At 45.5% G+C, this 17,430-nt stretch overlaps 1 protein-coding gene across 1 annotated transcript in view; it reads right to left on the bottom strand.

Annotated features, from left to right (window-relative positions):
• Positions 1 to 330: 330 nt before the first annotated feature.
• SERINC2 (serine incorporator 2) overlaps positions 331 to 17,430 on the bottom strand; it is a 31,541-nt gene continuing 14,441 nt past the window's right edge. The window contains exons 4-10 of the mRNA XM_083627547.1: positions 15,606 to 15,685; positions 14,045 to 14,182; positions 10,726 to 10,895; positions 9,800 to 9,890; positions 7,464 to 7,608; positions 5,252 to 5,464; positions 331 to 1,026 (exon numbers count right to left, since the gene is read on the bottom strand). Of these exons, the coding sequence (XP_083483673.1) occupies positions 888 to 1,026; positions 5,252 to 5,464; positions 7,464 to 7,608; positions 9,800 to 9,890; positions 10,726 to 10,895; positions 14,045 to 14,182; positions 15,606 to 15,685 (976 nt within the window). The 3' untranslated portion in view covers positions 331 to 887. The remainder of the gene's footprint in view (positions 1,027 to 5,251; positions 5,465 to 7,463; positions 7,609 to 9,799; positions 9,891 to 10,725; positions 10,896 to 14,044; positions 14,183 to 15,605; positions 15,686 to 17,430) is intronic.

Raw genomic sequence — 17,430 nt, 5'->3', positions numbered from 1 at the left:
TGTAAGAGCCAAATCCTAACAATTCAATCTACATTGATGAAATGCCAGCTTTACTTTTTAAGAAGACTCTCTGGGAAAAACCCTGATGTTGGGAAAGATTGAGGACACAAGGAGAAGGGGACGACAGAGGATGAGATGGTTGGACAGTGTTCTTGAAACTACCAAAATGAGTTTGACCAAACAGTGGGAGGCAGTCGAAAACAGGAGTGGCTGGTGTGCTCTGGGTTACGAAGAGTCGGACTAAATGACTAAACAACAACAACAAATCCTACTTCTTCCATGGGAATAGGTGGTATCAAGTCTCATTGGCAGAATTCCAGCGCTGGTATATTTTATGCTCAAGTCTGTTCGTTTATTGAAAACTCCCAAGTTACACAAAGTTGCATATCAAAATAAACAAATTTATCCAAAACAAGGAGGTATTCTTGCAATAAGGCAAATTGGCAAAAGGGTTCCTTTAAACAGAGACATTCAAAGTTATTCTCATGCTGAGCATTCTTTAGAAACATAACTGGTTGGCCATCCTTTAGGGCCTTTTGCAACATGCTTAGAGGTCATCATGAGCAGCAGTAACCTAATCTGTACTGCCCCCCTCCAGCAAAGAAAACCATAATGACATATGTGTCAAGTATCACACGCAAGTGGACCCATTTCCTTTGTTTAACATATTCTTTGAGAAAAAGAAACAGGTGAAGGCACAAGTGTGGCAGATCTGCCTAGATGCTGAAAGAACAAAAAGGGATTGCATGGACAGTTTCGGTGCCCATTCGGACCAGAGCCCACATTTCAAGTAAAGGAATGAAGAGTCTCCTTTGTTAACCCCTTCATCATAGCAAGACACACTTCTTCTTTGCATAGAACCAACTGTGTGGCACCACAGACAGCTTTCAGCTGAAGTCGCGATCTGGAAGCACAATGGGGGCGACCAATGTCCAGACGTACAGGAGAAGCCCAGCCCAGCTGGAAGAAATCTTCACCCAGACTGCAGTCCAAGGGCTGGTCAGCACCTGGTTGTTTGCTTCAGGTCTGAGGAAAGAACACAAGACACAAATCAAGTATCTGGATTAAGGTAAGATTGAAAAATATTGCACCCCGCATCAGCCTTGCCATCACTTGCCAACAATGTCCCATCTCAAGTGCAGATATACATCATGGGTTTCCCTGCCCTCTCAGTTACTGGGTCCTCACAACAACCCTGTGAGGTAGGCTAGTCAAAGAGAATTAGTGACCCATTGTCACACAGTGGGTTTTACAGTGGAGTGGGGATTGGAACCCTGGGTCTTCTCGCTGGCTCTCCAAGAGGTATCTACACAGTTTCCGCTTCCAAGTGTTCAGGCACACATTGCAAATGAAAGTGCTCAGAAGAGGAACGTGTCAGCAGTTCCTTGGACACAGCCCTTAGCTCCCCAGCTGCATGTTCCCAAAAGATCTCTGTTTCTCAGTCTCTCTCACACCAGCTTGAAGAAAAGCAAACACTTTTGCTGGCGGGGAAGAAGGTTTGTGTGCACAGGCTTCAGCAATGGCCACGACGCTTTCTCCAGTTTGCAAACGTGAGCATGGGCTCCAAAACACTGGCAATCCCTGAGTTCTACACACTTGGGACAGTGAGCGATGTGGCCTTCAGCAGGCTGTACATCCTGCCCCCCTCCTCCTGAACGAAGCCCATCGTGGATAGCTCAGATTATTCTTGTATTCTTCCTGTGCACGGTTGAACATTTTTTAAAAATAAAAAATTAAGGCAGCATCTGTGCACAGCTGGACTGCAGCTGCTATCTAGATAGGGAGCTGATGCAATACTGTTTACAAGTTCCCCAAATGCAAAGAACACAACAGCAGCTTTGCAGAAAGCCCAGATCCATCAGACAACTCCTAACACCGAACTCCACCATTGATCTATTTAAGAAGGGATATAAAAATCCAAATTGTTCTTTATCTTCTGGACAACTTTTGCATTCTCTGCCTCTGGTAACATTGCATAAGGTAAAGGTAAAGGGACCCCTGACCTTTAGGGTCCAGTCGTGACCAACTCTGGGGTTGTGGCGCTCATCTCGCTTTATTGGCCGAGGGAGCCGGCATACATCTTCCGGGTCATGTGGCCAGCATGACTAAGCCGTTTCTGGCGAACCAGAACAGCGCACGGAAACGCCGTTTACCTTCCCGCTGGAGCGGTACCTATTTATCTACTTGCACTTTGACGTGCTTTCAAACTGCTAGGTGGGCAGGAGCAGGGACCAAACAACGGGAGCTCACCCCGTCACGGGGATTTGAACCGCCCACCTTCTGATCGACAAGTCCTAGGCTCTGTGGTTTAACCCACAGCACCACCCACGTCCCTAACATTGCATACTAGGCCTTTAAAATGACAATTTAGTTTAGGCCTTTAGAATTAACGTAAATACAGAAGAAGAGCCTGCTGGATCAGGCCAATGGCCCATCTAGTCCAGCATCCTGTTCCCACAATGGCTGCCCATGGGAAACCTGTGAGCAGGACCAGAGCAACACTCCCGTCCTGTGGTTCCCAGAAATGGGGATTCAGAAATATGACTGCCTCCAAACATGCATAATAGCCATTGATAGCTTTCTCCTCCATGAATCTGACCAGCCCTCTTTTAAAGCCATCTGAGTTGGTGGCCAACACTGCCTCCTGTGGGAGTTCCACAGTTTAAGTGTGTGAAGTAGTACTTTCTTCTGCTGCCCTTGCCAGTCCTGGAAGGAGCCTTTTAAAAAGTCCCATATGCTCAGAGATTTTGCGCCTGTTCATTGGGGGATATAGGAAGCCCAGAACACTTGTTCTTTAGATGTCCCTTTTGTGAAGAGGCACGTAGTAAGACCATTGATCCCCTACTGGTGAGGCTCGCTGACCTTCCGGAGAAGCAAAAATTCAACCTTTTCCTGTTAGGCAAAGATCATAAGACAACCCGGATGGTCGCCAGATTCTGTGTACAGATCTGTAGGCACAGACCATCCCACGACTCAAACTAGTTCGTTAAGAAAATCCCCAAACTTGTTTCCATGGGTGACTTGGGGTCATCTCTCTGCGGCAGCTTATCTTAAAGTTTTAATGTCTATATGCTTATCACATTTATAAATTTTAAATTTATTGTTGTACATTGTTTTAATTGTTTGTTTTCGTTCTGGGATTGTACCCCCAAGTGTGTTTTATAAACAGGTCTCTGACCATAATAAATTATCTATCTATCTATCTATCTATCTATCTATCTATCTATTTACTTTCTTCTGCCTTTTATCCATTAGAGGAGAGCCAGGAGCCCCTTCTTTCCCCCATGAAGCACTTGTGGCAAGCTGTGTCTTCGTGCTTTGCTTGATGCCTCATGGTTGCAGTTGCTTCCTACGCCTGTCCTTGCAAATGATCACAGAAAAAACCCTCTCGAGTCAGTTTTCATTCAGAAACTGAGCACTGGAGAGGGTGGAAGGAGGGGGGTTTCGGGAGAGACGTCTGCTGTCACAGACCGGCTTCCACCGTGCCGCCAATCTCACCGAGACAACGAAACGTTCAGAGCGAAGGCACTGCAGAACACACTGGCAGGAGTACAGGTCACGCCTGGTGCGATGGCAGTGAGTCATGGGCTATAAATAGTCAGGTGCTCACAACTGGGGATGGGAGGGGCGCCAGGTATGGGTGTACAGTCAAGCAAGGCAGAGTTTGAAAACTCCAAGCAGGGATTCTGCAGCGAGCGAGCGGGGGGGGCTGTTTCACAATGGCCTCTCCCTGGAGCACATGCATAGGCAACTCTTCCCATCTGCTCCTCTAGACTTCATGGGGGTCACTCTCTCCTTCCTCCTCACCAAAAAAAAAAGTGCTTGATCTTGGAGAACTGATGCTCCATCCTTGTTACCTAGGCAACAGTAGTGGGCAAAGCAGAACACTAGAACTCTCAGAAGAAGAGGAGACCAATTTCTATATACCCCATAAGCCTAGGAAATTCTATCTGTTCCACCTGTGTGTGTGTGTTCATTTCTTTCTCTTTCTTTTACTTTAGGGATGCCCTGCTGAAATTTTGCTTCTTAATTAGATAGGCCTTTGGCAGCTGGGTGGAAATGATGTTGACCCCCAGGCTGCTATGGGGGCAACTGGTATTTTAATGTGTTTCCTTGCAATTTAACTATTCTGAAAACTAGCCTGTTTTCCTTCCTTTGCATTTCATAATCATATTTTTAAAATGTTGAAAGCTTGCCTTGAATCCCAACTTCGGAGAAAGGTAGGCTATAAATACATGAAGTGAAAAAATAAAATAAAAACTATGCCAGCAAAATGTGCACAGGCTGGCAAAACCCAGCCAGCCACATCCTGCATTTCCAAAGGGTCTTCAAAATGCAGTCTCACCTTCAGTGCACCTTCAGTAATCTCAACAGGGAAGGAACCAGACCAGAGAATTAACATGGAATGGTCACTAGAAGCATTCTAGGCCACCTCTTCCTCAGTGTAAGATCTACAATGCAGATCTTGCAACTGTGGTATCCTGACATGATGGCCATCCAGCCTCTGCTTAAGGACCTCCAGCGAAGGAAAGCCCGCCACCTCTCTCAACAGTCTGCTCTCTGTTTCTCATTTTCTGGGGCTGTGCAACCGATCCAGCAGAAACCCAGATATTGAAATGAATCAGTTTCAGCCAGATCAGGTGGAGAAAGCTCTGGGTTGCCCCAGTTTAAAACCCTAATAAAACCTTGGGGTTGGTTCAACATCAATCTGGTGCCCAGATCAAGGTTTGGTCAACCCCCAAATTAGAACAGATCTGAAGTGCCATATTGGGCCTGGATTAGAGGTGGACATGCACGCCCCTGCTATTTTATTATTTATTATATTTTTTTATCAAATTTATACACTGCCTGATTGAAAAAACAACAAACCTCAAAGTGGTTTGCCTAAATGATAAAACAATAAAATTATAAATAAGAAGAACTGACAACTATAATCATTCTAAGACGTTCCAAAAATTAAAAGCGAAAACAAATTAAAACTCACGTCAACTTTCTAACCACCTGGGTAGGGTGGTCTAAACAAAAACGCTTTTAGCAGGTGCTGAAATGAGTACAGTGAAGGCCCGATATCAACAGGCAGGGAGTTCTAAAGTGCCACACTAAACAATGTGCCATACTATTTTCTTCCAGCGTTTCCCCAAAGTCTGCTTTCCTGCAGATTTCCACCCACCAGGCTCTGCTCCTGCCCTTGGGAGCAAACAGAGAACAATTTTGCTCCATCCTCCTGCTCGGGAGTAACAGTTGCACTCACCTGTACCAGTTTGTGAGCGTCATCATGATGTAGAGGGAGGCCAGGAAGAGGCAGATGTGGAAAAAAGTGTAGTTGTACGTCACTCCATCCTCTTCGTTGTCATAAGCCCGGTGCCCCTCACCTTCAAAGCCAGCATTGCCTCCTTCGATCATAGCTGGGCTCTCCTCCGTCAGCATCATCCTGTTCACTTCGACGTGATCCGAGGAGCGGATGCTGTAGGCAAAGCAAGGAGAACATCAGTTGCATGCTCCTTCATCCCTCACAATGTTTTTGGCTTGCCCTGTGACGTCAAGGTGTTGTTTTGAGTGCATATGCATACACCACTATGTGCCTGAAATAATATATATATATTGCCAGCAGGGGGAGACTGGAAGCTAACATAAGCTCAATATACATAATGTACATAAGCAATGACAAACCTAGACAGCATCTTAAAAAGCAGAGACATCACCTTGCCAACAAAGGTCCGTATAGTTCAAGCTATGGTTTTCCCAGTAGTGATGTATGGAAGTGAGAGCTGAACCATAAAGAAGGCTGATCGCCAAAGAATTGATGCTTTTGAATTATGGTGCTGGAGGAGACTCTTGAGAGTCCCATGGACTGCAAGAAGATCAAACCTATCCACTCTTAAGGAAATCAGCCCTGAGTGCTCACTGGAAGGACAGATCCTGAACTGAGGGTCCAATACTTTGGCCACCTCATGAGAAGAGAAGACTCCCTGGAAAAGACCCTGATGTTGGGAAAGATGGAGGGCACAAGGAGAAGGGGACGACAGAGGATGAGATGGTTGGATAGTGTTCTCAAAGCTACGAACATGAGATTGACCAAACTGCGGGAGGCAGTGGAAGGCAGGAGTGCCTAGCGTGCTCTGGTCCATGGGGTCACAAAGAGTCGGACACGACTAAACAACTAAACAACAACACTTTGAGTCTATCATGCCTAGAGATCAGCAAGCGACCAGTTCTGGGTGCTATCCTTTAGGCAGAATATACATAAAGTAGAATAGGCTCAGACAAGCTGATGTGCGAGGTCTGAAGGATTCAGAAGCCTGGGACTCTTAGAAATAAGGATGTGAGCTGAGGATATGCTTGTCAGGCACAGAAGCTCGTTCTAGAGTACTTTCCTCGCTCACAGCTATATAGAGTGGTCTTCCTTCTGCAATTCTTTGTAAGCCCTGAGGTGGAGTAGTCTATGTTTAAACCACAGCAGCTTAGAATCCTGTTCTTGGTCAAGGAATGGCTCTTCCCCAGACTGTGTGGTAGCAAATAAAGTGCTTGGCAGAAATTCTTACTCTTTTTCTCCACTTATATTCTACAGTGGTACCTTGGTTCTCAAATGCCTTAGTTCCCAAACACCGAAAACCCAAAAGTAAGTGTTCCAGTTGTCAGATGTTTTTTGGAAGATGGATGTCCAGTGTGGCTGTCAGCTATTATTTCAGGGGCACCTGCACCAATCAGAAACTGCGCCTTGGTTTTCGAACATTTCGGAAGTCAAATGGACTTCCAGAACGGATTATGTTTGGCGCTTTCTATTTATTTTTTTCCTGTTTATTTTGCGTTTTTGTTTTTGAGGCTTTTTTGGTTAATTTGTTTTTGTGACTGTGTGGAACCCAATTCAGCTACTGATTGATTGATTGATTGATTGATTGTGTGACTGCGGAAATGGATAAAAGCTCCCCATCCAAACAATGACTATCATCAGTGCAGGTAAGAAAATAAATTAATTTTTATTTTTATCATCTACAATACTGTCTTATTTATTTTATAGTACAGTACATTGATTATTGCTTTCACTTTATGGATCAATGGTCTCATTAGAAAGTAAAATTCATGTTAAACTGCTGTTTTAGGGGTTGTTTTTAAAAGTCTGGAACGGATTAATCCGTTTTGCATTACTTTCTATGGGAAAGCGTGCCTTGGTTTTGGAACGCTTCAGTTTTGGAACGGACTTCCGGAATGGATTAAGTTTGAGAACCAAGGTAGCACTGTATTTGAAAACAAAGCAAAAGCTCCAACAGCATCATAAGTCTCCATTGCTCATGTATTAAGATGCCTCATATTAAATCAGTCCTTTGAACCATCTAACTCTCTATTCTCTATACCAGGAGGCCTATGGCAGAGCTGGAGAACCTTAGGCCTCAGGGCAAAACGTGGCCTTCAAGACACCTAATAAGTTAGATGAGTTTGGTTTCTAAATGAATATGGATTCCTACCTTATGAAGAATGTGCAGAGGATGAAGATGACCAATCCCACAATGCTCGGAGCATCCCACCACTGAGTTGGTTGTCCACCAGCAGGAAGGGTGCTGGTGCCATTGCCCTCCATTCGGATCAGAAGGGTTGGGTTGCAGTATTTGTCTGCAAATGAAAAATGGACAAACATCTCAAACAGGTGTGGGGAACCTTGAACTTTGCAGACGTTGCTGAACGGCAGATCAACTTCCTTCCAGACACCCTGCACACAGGAAAAGCACACTCAGAACTTCTCACCCACCTTAAAATAAATCACATATCCTTTCTGGGGAAGTATTCTGCGCCGTCAGGTCTGCAGAGATGAGACTTCTCATCAAACCAAGAACCTGAGAAGACAGATTCTGTGGCCTGCTGTAGAAACAAGGCATTGCCCGGCTCTCCCATATGTCAATAGAAACAACAGGCTGAGCTACAACAAGAGGGCATGTCCTTCAAGCCAAGATAAATATGTCTCCAGGGAAAAGAGGGAACAAAATCCTAAGTTTGAACAGGGAGGTATAAATGATAGAAATGTCATCGTGACACGGAGACAAACTGGCATCAGTTCCATAAAACGCACACAGTGACTGAGATCCAACGTGGAATCGTCTCTAGGGGTTTTTTCTCATGATACTGGGTTGAAGTCTGTCTCATTGCTTTTGCCAAAGCCTCCTTTTAAGGAGGGGAAAGGGGGATACTGGTCCCAGACTTGCAGACACAGTCATCCGATTTCTGCACATGGGGAGAAAACAGCAAGGAAACAAGCTTGTAAGTGGACACTTCCCCCAAGAATAGTGCCACAATAGTTAACTCAGTCAATGTGGTTTTATTAAGAAAACTTAGACCAGGGGGGATAGGGACATACTAATTGAGGGGTACAGAGTACAAATACATCCTTTCAAGTACCAGCGACTGGTGTGGAATGTAAACACTGGGATACAGTTCAACTGAAAGTACAGTGGTACCTTGGTTTGCATACGTTTTGGATTACAAACACGTCAAACCCGGAAGTGCATGTCCTAGTTTGCAACCTTGTTTTGGGATTACAACCCTCTTTTTTTGGGGGGGGGGATTGAACAATTTTTGGGGGGGAAGCCCCATCGGCGAAAGCGCACCTTGGGTTACAACCTGTTTTGGTTTACAAACAGACCTCCAGAACGGATTATGGTTGTAAACCAAGGGTCAGCTAACTAAGGCCCGGGGGCTGGATCCAGCCCAATCGCCTTCTCAATCTGGCCCGCGGATGGTCCAGGAATCAGCGTGTTTTTACATGAATGTGTCCTTTTATTTAAAATGCATCTCTGGGTTATTTGTGGGGCATAGGAATTCGTTCATTTCCCCCCTCAAAATATAGTCCGGGGGCCCCCAAAAGGGCTGAGGGACAGTGGACCAGCCCCCTCCTGAAAAACTCTACTGACCCCTGTTGTAAACCAAGATACCACTGTACTCATGTCAGCACATAAGAAGGCCAGCATCCTGTTCTCATAGTGGACAACCAGATACCCTAATGGGAAACATGCACACGGGATCTGACCACAAGAGCACTCTCCCCTCCTGTGGTTTCCAGAAAGCAGCATTTAGAAGCATGACTGCCTCCGACTGTGGAGGCAGGGCAGAGCCATCATGGCTAGTAGCCATCTGTAGCCCTCTCCTGCATGAATTTGTCCAATCCTTTTTTAAAGCCATCTCAGGTGGCGACTACCACCACCTCCTGTTGGAGCGATTCCATAGTTTAACGACGCACTGAATGAAGAAGTAAGCGCAAGCTTGCACACAAATATGCACGGAAGTGCACACAGGAAAATCAGATCTCTGTTACCCACATGCGCATTTACGGTGGTGTGTACACAACCACAGGCATGCTTAAAGATCAGGCTGAAAAGGAAAGAGCCTTTTCAGTGGTGGCTCCTTAATTAGAGAATGTGCCTAGAACTTAGTTCAATTAGTCTTAGGGCTTTTTTTAAAAAAAGTCCAAGGCTTCCACTGAATTTACAACTGTCTTCTTATAGTGGCTTTCCCTATTTGGTGTTTTCCTTATATTATTGGACTACAAATTCCATCAGCTCTGATCAAAATAACCAGTGGTGATGGGAATTGTAGTCCAGGAAGAGCAGGTTAGGGAAGGCTCTTATATGGCATTCTCATTTTTCTCTGCAAACTCTGTTTTACTATGGTTTTCATTTGCTTGTAAACCCTTTTGGATCTTTTCCTTCCAATGGTTTTTTTCTTAAAAAAAAAAAGCAAACAAAAACCAGGATACACAGTATTAAGAATAAAAGCAAATGAAATAGTTCATGGTTGGGAAAATGCTACTTACTTGGGACATTTGCCAAGGCTGACCAGGTGATGAACATAGTATAGAGTGTAATGATGGAGGCTTGCAGCAGCCCTGAGTGAGGTTGGGCATCCTGTGGAGGAAGAGGAACAGCTCCTGTTAAAAGTACCGAAGAATATTTGGTGCAAAAATCAGGGCTAAACGAGGCACAGTGTTAAACGCTTCTTTGCATTTAACACACAGGGGAGCTGCTGTGGTCTTTAAGATAAAACTGCATCAGCTAGGGATTTTAAAATATAAAGAGAAAAACATAATTTAATTCTTTCCTCCCCTAGCACCCAAGGGTGTGTGTATTTTAAATACTAGCTTTTGGGACAAGGTGGAGCAGAACCTCAGGACTTCGGTAGGGGAAGAAAAGGTTAAATTCCCTGTCCATGATTGTTCTGATCTTTTTAATTAGCACTATGTGCACACCCCAGTTGATACTCTCTATCTGTGTGTGTGTGTGTGTGTGTGTGTGTGTGTGTGTGTTTCAAATGCAGAGACACATCTCAAGTCATGTCTACTTAGGCCAGACATCCCCAAACTCGACCCTCCAGATGTTTTGGGACTACAACTCCCATCATCCCTAGCTAACAGGACCAGTGGTCAGGGATGATGGGAATTGTAATCCTAAAACAGCTGGAGGGCCAAGTTTGGGGGTGCCTTAGGCCCTCAAGACATCAATTATATATATATATATTAAAAAGCTGGGGTTGTCTTATAAACTATTTAGTTTTTCATTGCATTGTGTTGCATCTTTCTGATACACAAGCCACCTAGTGTGAGCTTTGCTCCAAAGGTGGCCCAAGTTAATAGAATTAATGTCAGGAAATGTGGTGTCATGGTTAGAATGCCAGACCAGGACCTGGGAGAGCTCCACAAAGTTCATCAGTGAGTAGCCTTGGATTCTCAATGCAGCATCTTACCTGGACCTTGGGCAGGATGGAAACCACGGACACAATCACACAGAAGATGAGGTTAAGGCTGATGAGCACCTTGTTTTCTGTACAACCGTCTGCCTTTGTGTAATACACATAGAGCAGCACCACCGCAGCGATGGAGACAGCGTAGAAGAGGAACGTGAAGATGAAGAGGGCTGAGAAAAGAAAGCGGGGGAGATGTTGATACACAGCTCACCAGTAAGCCAGGGGACAAGTGGACTTCCACCCACTGTTGGACTAGAACATGGGTAGGCAAACTAAGGCCTGGGGGCCAGGTCTGGCCCAATCGCCTTCTAAATCCAGCCCATGGACGCTCTGGGAATCAGCATGTTTTTACATGAGTAGAATGTGTCCTTTTATTTAAAATGTATCTCTGGGTTATTTGTGGGGCATAGGAATTCATTCATTTCCCTTCCCCCCCAAAAAATATAGTCCGCCCCCCCCACAAGGTCTGAGGGACGGTGGACCGGCCCCCTGCTGAAAAAGTTTGCTGACCCCTGGACTAGAACCTCCATCAGCTGCAGCCGCAGCTGGAGCATGGCTGATGGTCTGGAATAATGGGGAAGTTGTAGTCCAACCACATTTGGAGGGCCACAAATCCCACCCTCCACATTTGAATTTGTTTGTTTGTTTGTTTGTTTGTTTCCCACCCGTCTGGCTGGGTTTCCCCAGCCACCCTGGGCTGCTCCTAACAGAATATTAAGAACACAATAAAACATCAAACATTAAAAACTTCCCTAAATGTCTTCTAAAAGTCAGATAGTTGTTTATTTCCTTGACATCTGATGCGAGAGTGTTCCACAGGGCAGGTGCCACTACCAAGAAGGCCCTCTGCCTGGTTCCCTGTAACCTCATTTCTCACAGGGAGGGAATCACCAGAAGGCTCTTGGTGCTGGATCTCAGTGTCCAGGCTGACCGATGGGGGTGGAGACGCTCCTTCAGGTATATTGGACCAAGGCCGTTTAGGGCTTTAAAGGTCAGCACCAACACTTTGACTTGTGCTCGGAAACGTACTGGGAGCCAATGTAGGTCTTTCAGGACTGGTGCTATATGGTCTTGGTGGCCACTCCCAGTCACCAGTCTAGCTGCCGCATTCTGGATTAATTGTAATTTCCGGGTCACCTTCAAAGGTAGCCCTACATAGAGTGCATTGCAGTAGTCCAAATGGGAGATAACTAGAGCATGCACCACTCTGGCAAGGCAGTCCACGGGCAGGTATGTTCTCAGCCAGCATACCAGATGGAGCTGGTAGACAGCTGCCCTGGACACAGAATTGACCTGTGCCTCCATTATTTTAATTAATGGTCTTCCAATAGTATTGAAGGAATGAGAAGGATGGAGAAGCAAGCCATGTTCTCATCAGGTAAGAGGCTCATCCAATCCTTTCATTTCCCAAAACCTTTCTCCGTTGTGTCTGCTGTTTTTGCAAGTTCTCTTTGAGCCAATACTAACAGCAATATCCAATGCACATCTACTCAGAATTAAGCCCAATGAGTTCAATGGGTGTTTCCAAGTAAGTGTGCATATGGACAGGTGTAGCAGTCATGCACAATCCTCCAGATTGCACCAGACTCCCAACTCCCATCAGCCTCAGTCAGGTTGCCAAAGATGAGGGATGGTAGGAGCTGCAGCAAATGACGTTTTGAGGGCAACAGATTCCCCATCCCTGCAGTAAGAGGGATGCTTCCCAGATGCTCAGAGGAACCAGATTTTAAAACAAAACCATGCTGGTTCCTTGCCCTGATTCAAAGTCTCTCCCCACACAATGGAACAGAGTGGGAGCTTATCTATTTGCATTGCTTTTTAATTTTAAAAAAGTGAGGGGAGGGATAACAAAATGAAGCAGGGGAAAACATGGCACTTACAATAGAAATCAGGATAGGATCTCGTTACACTCAACGTATTTGGGAGGGGTTCTTGGTGGGTCTGATTATATCCTCAGTCCAGTATACCTGAAGGAGCGTCTCCACCCCCATCGTTCTGCCCGGACACTGAGGTCCAGTACCAAGGGCTTTCTGGCGGTTCCCTCGCTGCGAGAAGCCAAGTTGCAGGGAGCCAGGCAGAGGGCCTTCTCAGTAGTGGGACCCGCCCTGTGGAATGCCCTCCCACCAGATGTCAAAGAGAGAGAAAACTACCAGACTTTTAGAAGACATCTGAAGCCAGCCCTGTTTAGAGAAGCTTTTAATGTTTAATAGACTATTGTATTTTAATATTCTGTTGCAAGCCGCCCAGAGTGGCTGGGGAAACCCAGCCAGATGGGCGGGGTATAAATAATAAATAAATTATTATTATTATTATTATTATTATTATTATTATTATTATTATTATACCCACCAAGTTTGATTATAACTAAAAGAAATTATTTGAAAGAGGAGGATCCACAGTGACTAATCAGAACCAATACACACAGTTTATACCCTGCACTGTTTGACATATATTTCTGTTCTTGGAGTGGCTAAGAGAGCAGAAAAATACTAACAGAAAAATATAGCATACTAGGGACCCCTGCATACTTCACTCACCAACCCTTGCCAAATTCACCCCTCCGCTCAGACCAAATCTCAGCTTGCCCACTCCCAGTTCCCTCCTCCTTGCCCTCCAACACTGCTGCGGTGGCCCAGGAGCTCTTGAGAACCCAGTCTGTTCTCATGCTGTAGTTCACAGCGCCATCTGTCAGTGTCTACACAAACTGCAGTATGATGACATCATTAGGAAAATATGAAATAGGAGAGACCCAACATAAAAAAAAATTTACAGACGCGGGTGGCGCTATGGGTTAAACCACAGAGCCTAGGACTTGCCGATCAGAAGGTCGGCGGTTCGAATCCCGCGATGGGGTCAGCTTCCGTTGCTTGGTCCCTGCTCCTGCCAACCTAGCAGTTCAAAAGCACGTCAAAGTGCAAGTAGATAAATAGGTACCGCTCCGGCGGGAAGGTAAACGGCGTTTCCGTGTGCTGCTCTGGTTCGCCAGAAGTGGCTTAGTCATGCTGGCCACATGACCCGGAAACTGTACGCCGGCTCCCTCGGCCAATAAAGCGAGATGAGCGCCGCAACCCCAGAGTCGGCCACGACTGGACCTAATGGTCAGGGGTCCCTTTACCTTTAACATATAAATTTAACACAAAGGGGTGGGGGGTGGAGAACCCAGCAACAGTCTGTTCTTGGAGCCTTCAGTGGTGATACTCGTGGGCACCACAATCTTCTCAGGTGCTCCTCTCGATGCCCACCAAGGAACCCGCTTGTCTGAACCCACACACAGAGCACATCCATTTTACACACATGTAAATAAGTGTTCCATACTGACCTGCATACCAGCATTTCGAGTTGCCATTATCCGCATTGTGCAGCCAAATCTGACTCCAGGAATGTGCAAAGTCAATCAAGAGGATAAGCTGGATGAGGATGAAGAGGAATGAGCCGACTACACCAAAGTAGAACCAAACTTATTTGAGAGAGGAAAAGTATGAAGCAGGGGGCGGGAGAGAAAGAAAGAAATATGAGTTATTGTTTATTATCCACAAGCTGCCGATATGGAGTTTTAAACAGGTATCCTTTGGGGATGTAAAAATTGTATTAGGGTTCCCGTACGTCTGTAATTTCCCGGACATAGCTGGGATTTGTATGTCAGTAGTATAGATTTTGGTGACTTTCCTTAAAAATAGCTCAAAACTGTGAGAACAGGGCGCTGGATGATAGGCCCTTGGCTACATCCAGCAGGGCTCTTATTGTGATCTTACAGCAGGTCTACAGAACCAGAAAAGGATGTTTCGTAATGGATAAAGCCTTGGTGAAGAATTAAGGGAAAGGCTGAGAGACCCATCTGTGGTGGGTCCCAATCTCATGTGTGTGTGTGTGAGAGAGAGAGAAAGAGAGAGAGAGAGAGAGAGAGAGAGAGAGAGAGAGAGAGAGAGAGAGAGAGAGAGAGACAGACAGACAGACAGACCGACAGACCGACAGAACAAGATAGAACCTTGCCTAAGGCCAGAAGTAAGGTTCAAATCCTGAATTTCCTGATCCACAGCTTCTTAACTGATGTGGATGATCCACCCTAGAATCCCTCAAGCCCTTCTAGCAGCTATTATAAGAGTGCAATCACTCATGAAGAGGAAGCAAGGAATCAGTTCTTCCGGTGTTGTTTACTACTCAGAAGGAAATGGAGACTGTGAATACTCTTGCATACCAGCTGTGTGTCATTTGGGATCCAGCAAAGGACTCCTCCCAGTATCCACCATTAATCCTATTCAGAGTAGACCCATTAAAATCAAAGAGCTTGTTAGTTGCATCCATTGATTTTAATGTGTCTGCTCTGAGCCGAATTAATATTGAGCACAACCCACTGTCAGCAATAAGAGCATCACTACCCCAGGTGGTTCGTGGAAGAAAACAATAATAATATTGCAGGACTCATTGCTGAAAGCTCAGAAGCTAAAGAGGATTAGAGAGAGTGCTTTAAAAAACCAAGAATGGAAAGCATCTGTTCCCTTCTATTCACACTGCTTCTAAAGACTCAGCAGGACTCACCTTTGACACAGCTCTGAGCAACTTGCACCAGGCAGCTGAGTTTGCGAGCTGCCTGCCATTTTAATTACCCACAATGCCCCAGATGTAGCATTGCCTGGTGGAAATTAAAATGGTGGATGGCTCAAAGCCACCCAGCAGAGACGGTACAGCTACTACTTCCCATCCAGAGGCACTGGTGTATGAGGGGGACAGGGACAAAGAATGGCTCTGACTACCCTTCTTCTTAGCTTTCATAGGACAGAAAGTATCCAACCCCACCTTATGTAGAGCAGCACACACACAAAAGCTACTGCACATCACAGCCCCTTTGCAAGTCAGGAATGCAAATGCAAGGTTTTGTTTACCAGATGTGAACGGTCCATCAGGAATATAGAAGGCCCCCACTGTAATTCCAATTAGTATCAGGAATTTGAAGAACCAAAACCTGGAGTTGAGAAAAGGAGAAAAGACCATTTTAAAACGAACAAAGGAGTCCTAGAAAGTCCTCTTAAGCAGCGTTTGTTGTGCTCCAACATTATGCCAGGATGGAAACATCTGGAGCAAAGTGCAGCTGCTCAGACGCTAATGAGAGACAGAAGTTCTGGGTATGCAACACAATTTTTCTGTCACTTGCATTAGCCAGCAGTTCACTTCTGAGCTTGATTCCAAGCAGTGGGGTTCACCTTGAAAGCCCTTAGCAATTTGGGACTGGGTGACCTCAAGGACCAACCATACAACCCTGCCCATAATCCAAGATCTGTGTCACAGGTAATCCATGTCCGCTTACTGGTGAAATCTATTGGCGAGCACAAGAGACGGGTCTTCTTAGTAGTGACCCTGCGGCTGTGGTACCTCAGGTTAAGTACTTAATTCGTTCCGGAGGTCCGTTCTTAACCTGAAACTGTTCTTAACCTGAAGCACCGCTTTAGCTAATGGGGCCTCCTGCTGCCGCCGCGTCGCTGGAGCACGCTTTCTGTTCTCATCCTGAAGCAAAGTTCTTAACCCGAGGTAATATTTCTGGGTTAGCAGAGTCTGTAACCTGAAGCGTCTGTAACCTGAAGCGTATGTAACCCGAGGTACCACTGTATTTGACTCCTTCAGTTCTGGCATTCAAAATGGCCTTGATTCTTTTCCCCACAACTGCCTTTTAAAATATACCTTTAAAAACATAACACACATAACCAGGAACACATTCAATAAAAACACAACCTGCAGGAATTGAGAAGAGACATCACAGTAATACCTGCCCTACCAAAACTTTGTACATCTTATGCTTTATATGACTGTGTCTCTCCACAGCAACTCAGTCGTATTTGGAGAGTGTCTTATGACAGCTGACCTTCTTTTATGAAGTCAGTAAAGAAGGGTCACATTTCACAGAAAACACCTATCTCTTCTCACTCTGTGGCTTCTCCTTCAGTAAGCTTTTTTCCTGGAATGCAAGGTCCCAAGCCAGTGCATACCAGTGCTCAATATTTGGTTCTTTCATCTTGTTCCTTAAATTTGGCTATTAACCTGTGCACTGCCACAGGAAACATTATCAGCCCCGTATGCAAAAAAACCAAAAAACAAACCACCTTGGTTCGATATCCCTCATGCATCTATTTTTCTACATCCGCTCAGTGCTTCAAGGGTCTGCACTTGAGGGTCTGCTGTTCTCCATTTCTCTCTGTACATCGCTTTGTGAGGGCTTGGCCACAAAAAGCAAATAATACATTGCAGGAATAAATAAGTAAGCTAAGAGGGTACAGGGGACCATGAGGCTCAAAGAAAAACAGAAGCACTGTAGCTCAGGGGCAGAACATCTGTCTTGCATGCAGAAGGCCCCAGGTTCATTCCCCAGATTCTCCAGGTAGCGTTGGGAGGGAAGCCCTGTCCAAAACCCTGGAGAGCTGCTGCCAGTCAGTGTGGACAATACTGAACCAGATGACCCAATGGTATGACTCAGGACAAGAAGAAGAGAAGAGTTTGGATTGATTATCCTGCTTTATCGCTACCCGAAGGAGTCTCAAAGCGGCTAACATTCTCCTTTCCCTTCCTCCCCCACAACAAACACTCTGTGAGGTGAGTGGGGCTGAGAGACTTCAGAGAAATGTGACTAGCCCAAGGTCACCCAGCAGCTGCATGTGGAGGAGCGGAGACGCGAACCTGGTTCACCATATTATGAGTCTACTGCTCTTAACCACTACA

Source organism: Podarcis filfolensis (genome assembly GCF_964270895.1).
Source record: "Podarcis filfolensis genome assembly, chromosome: 8".
Taxonomy (NCBI): Eukaryota; Metazoa; Chordata; class Lepidosauria; order Squamata; family Lacertidae; genus Podarcis; species Podarcis filfolensis.
Note: the sequence above shows the minus strand (reverse complement) of the source record. Positions and strands in the feature narration are given on the sequence as shown.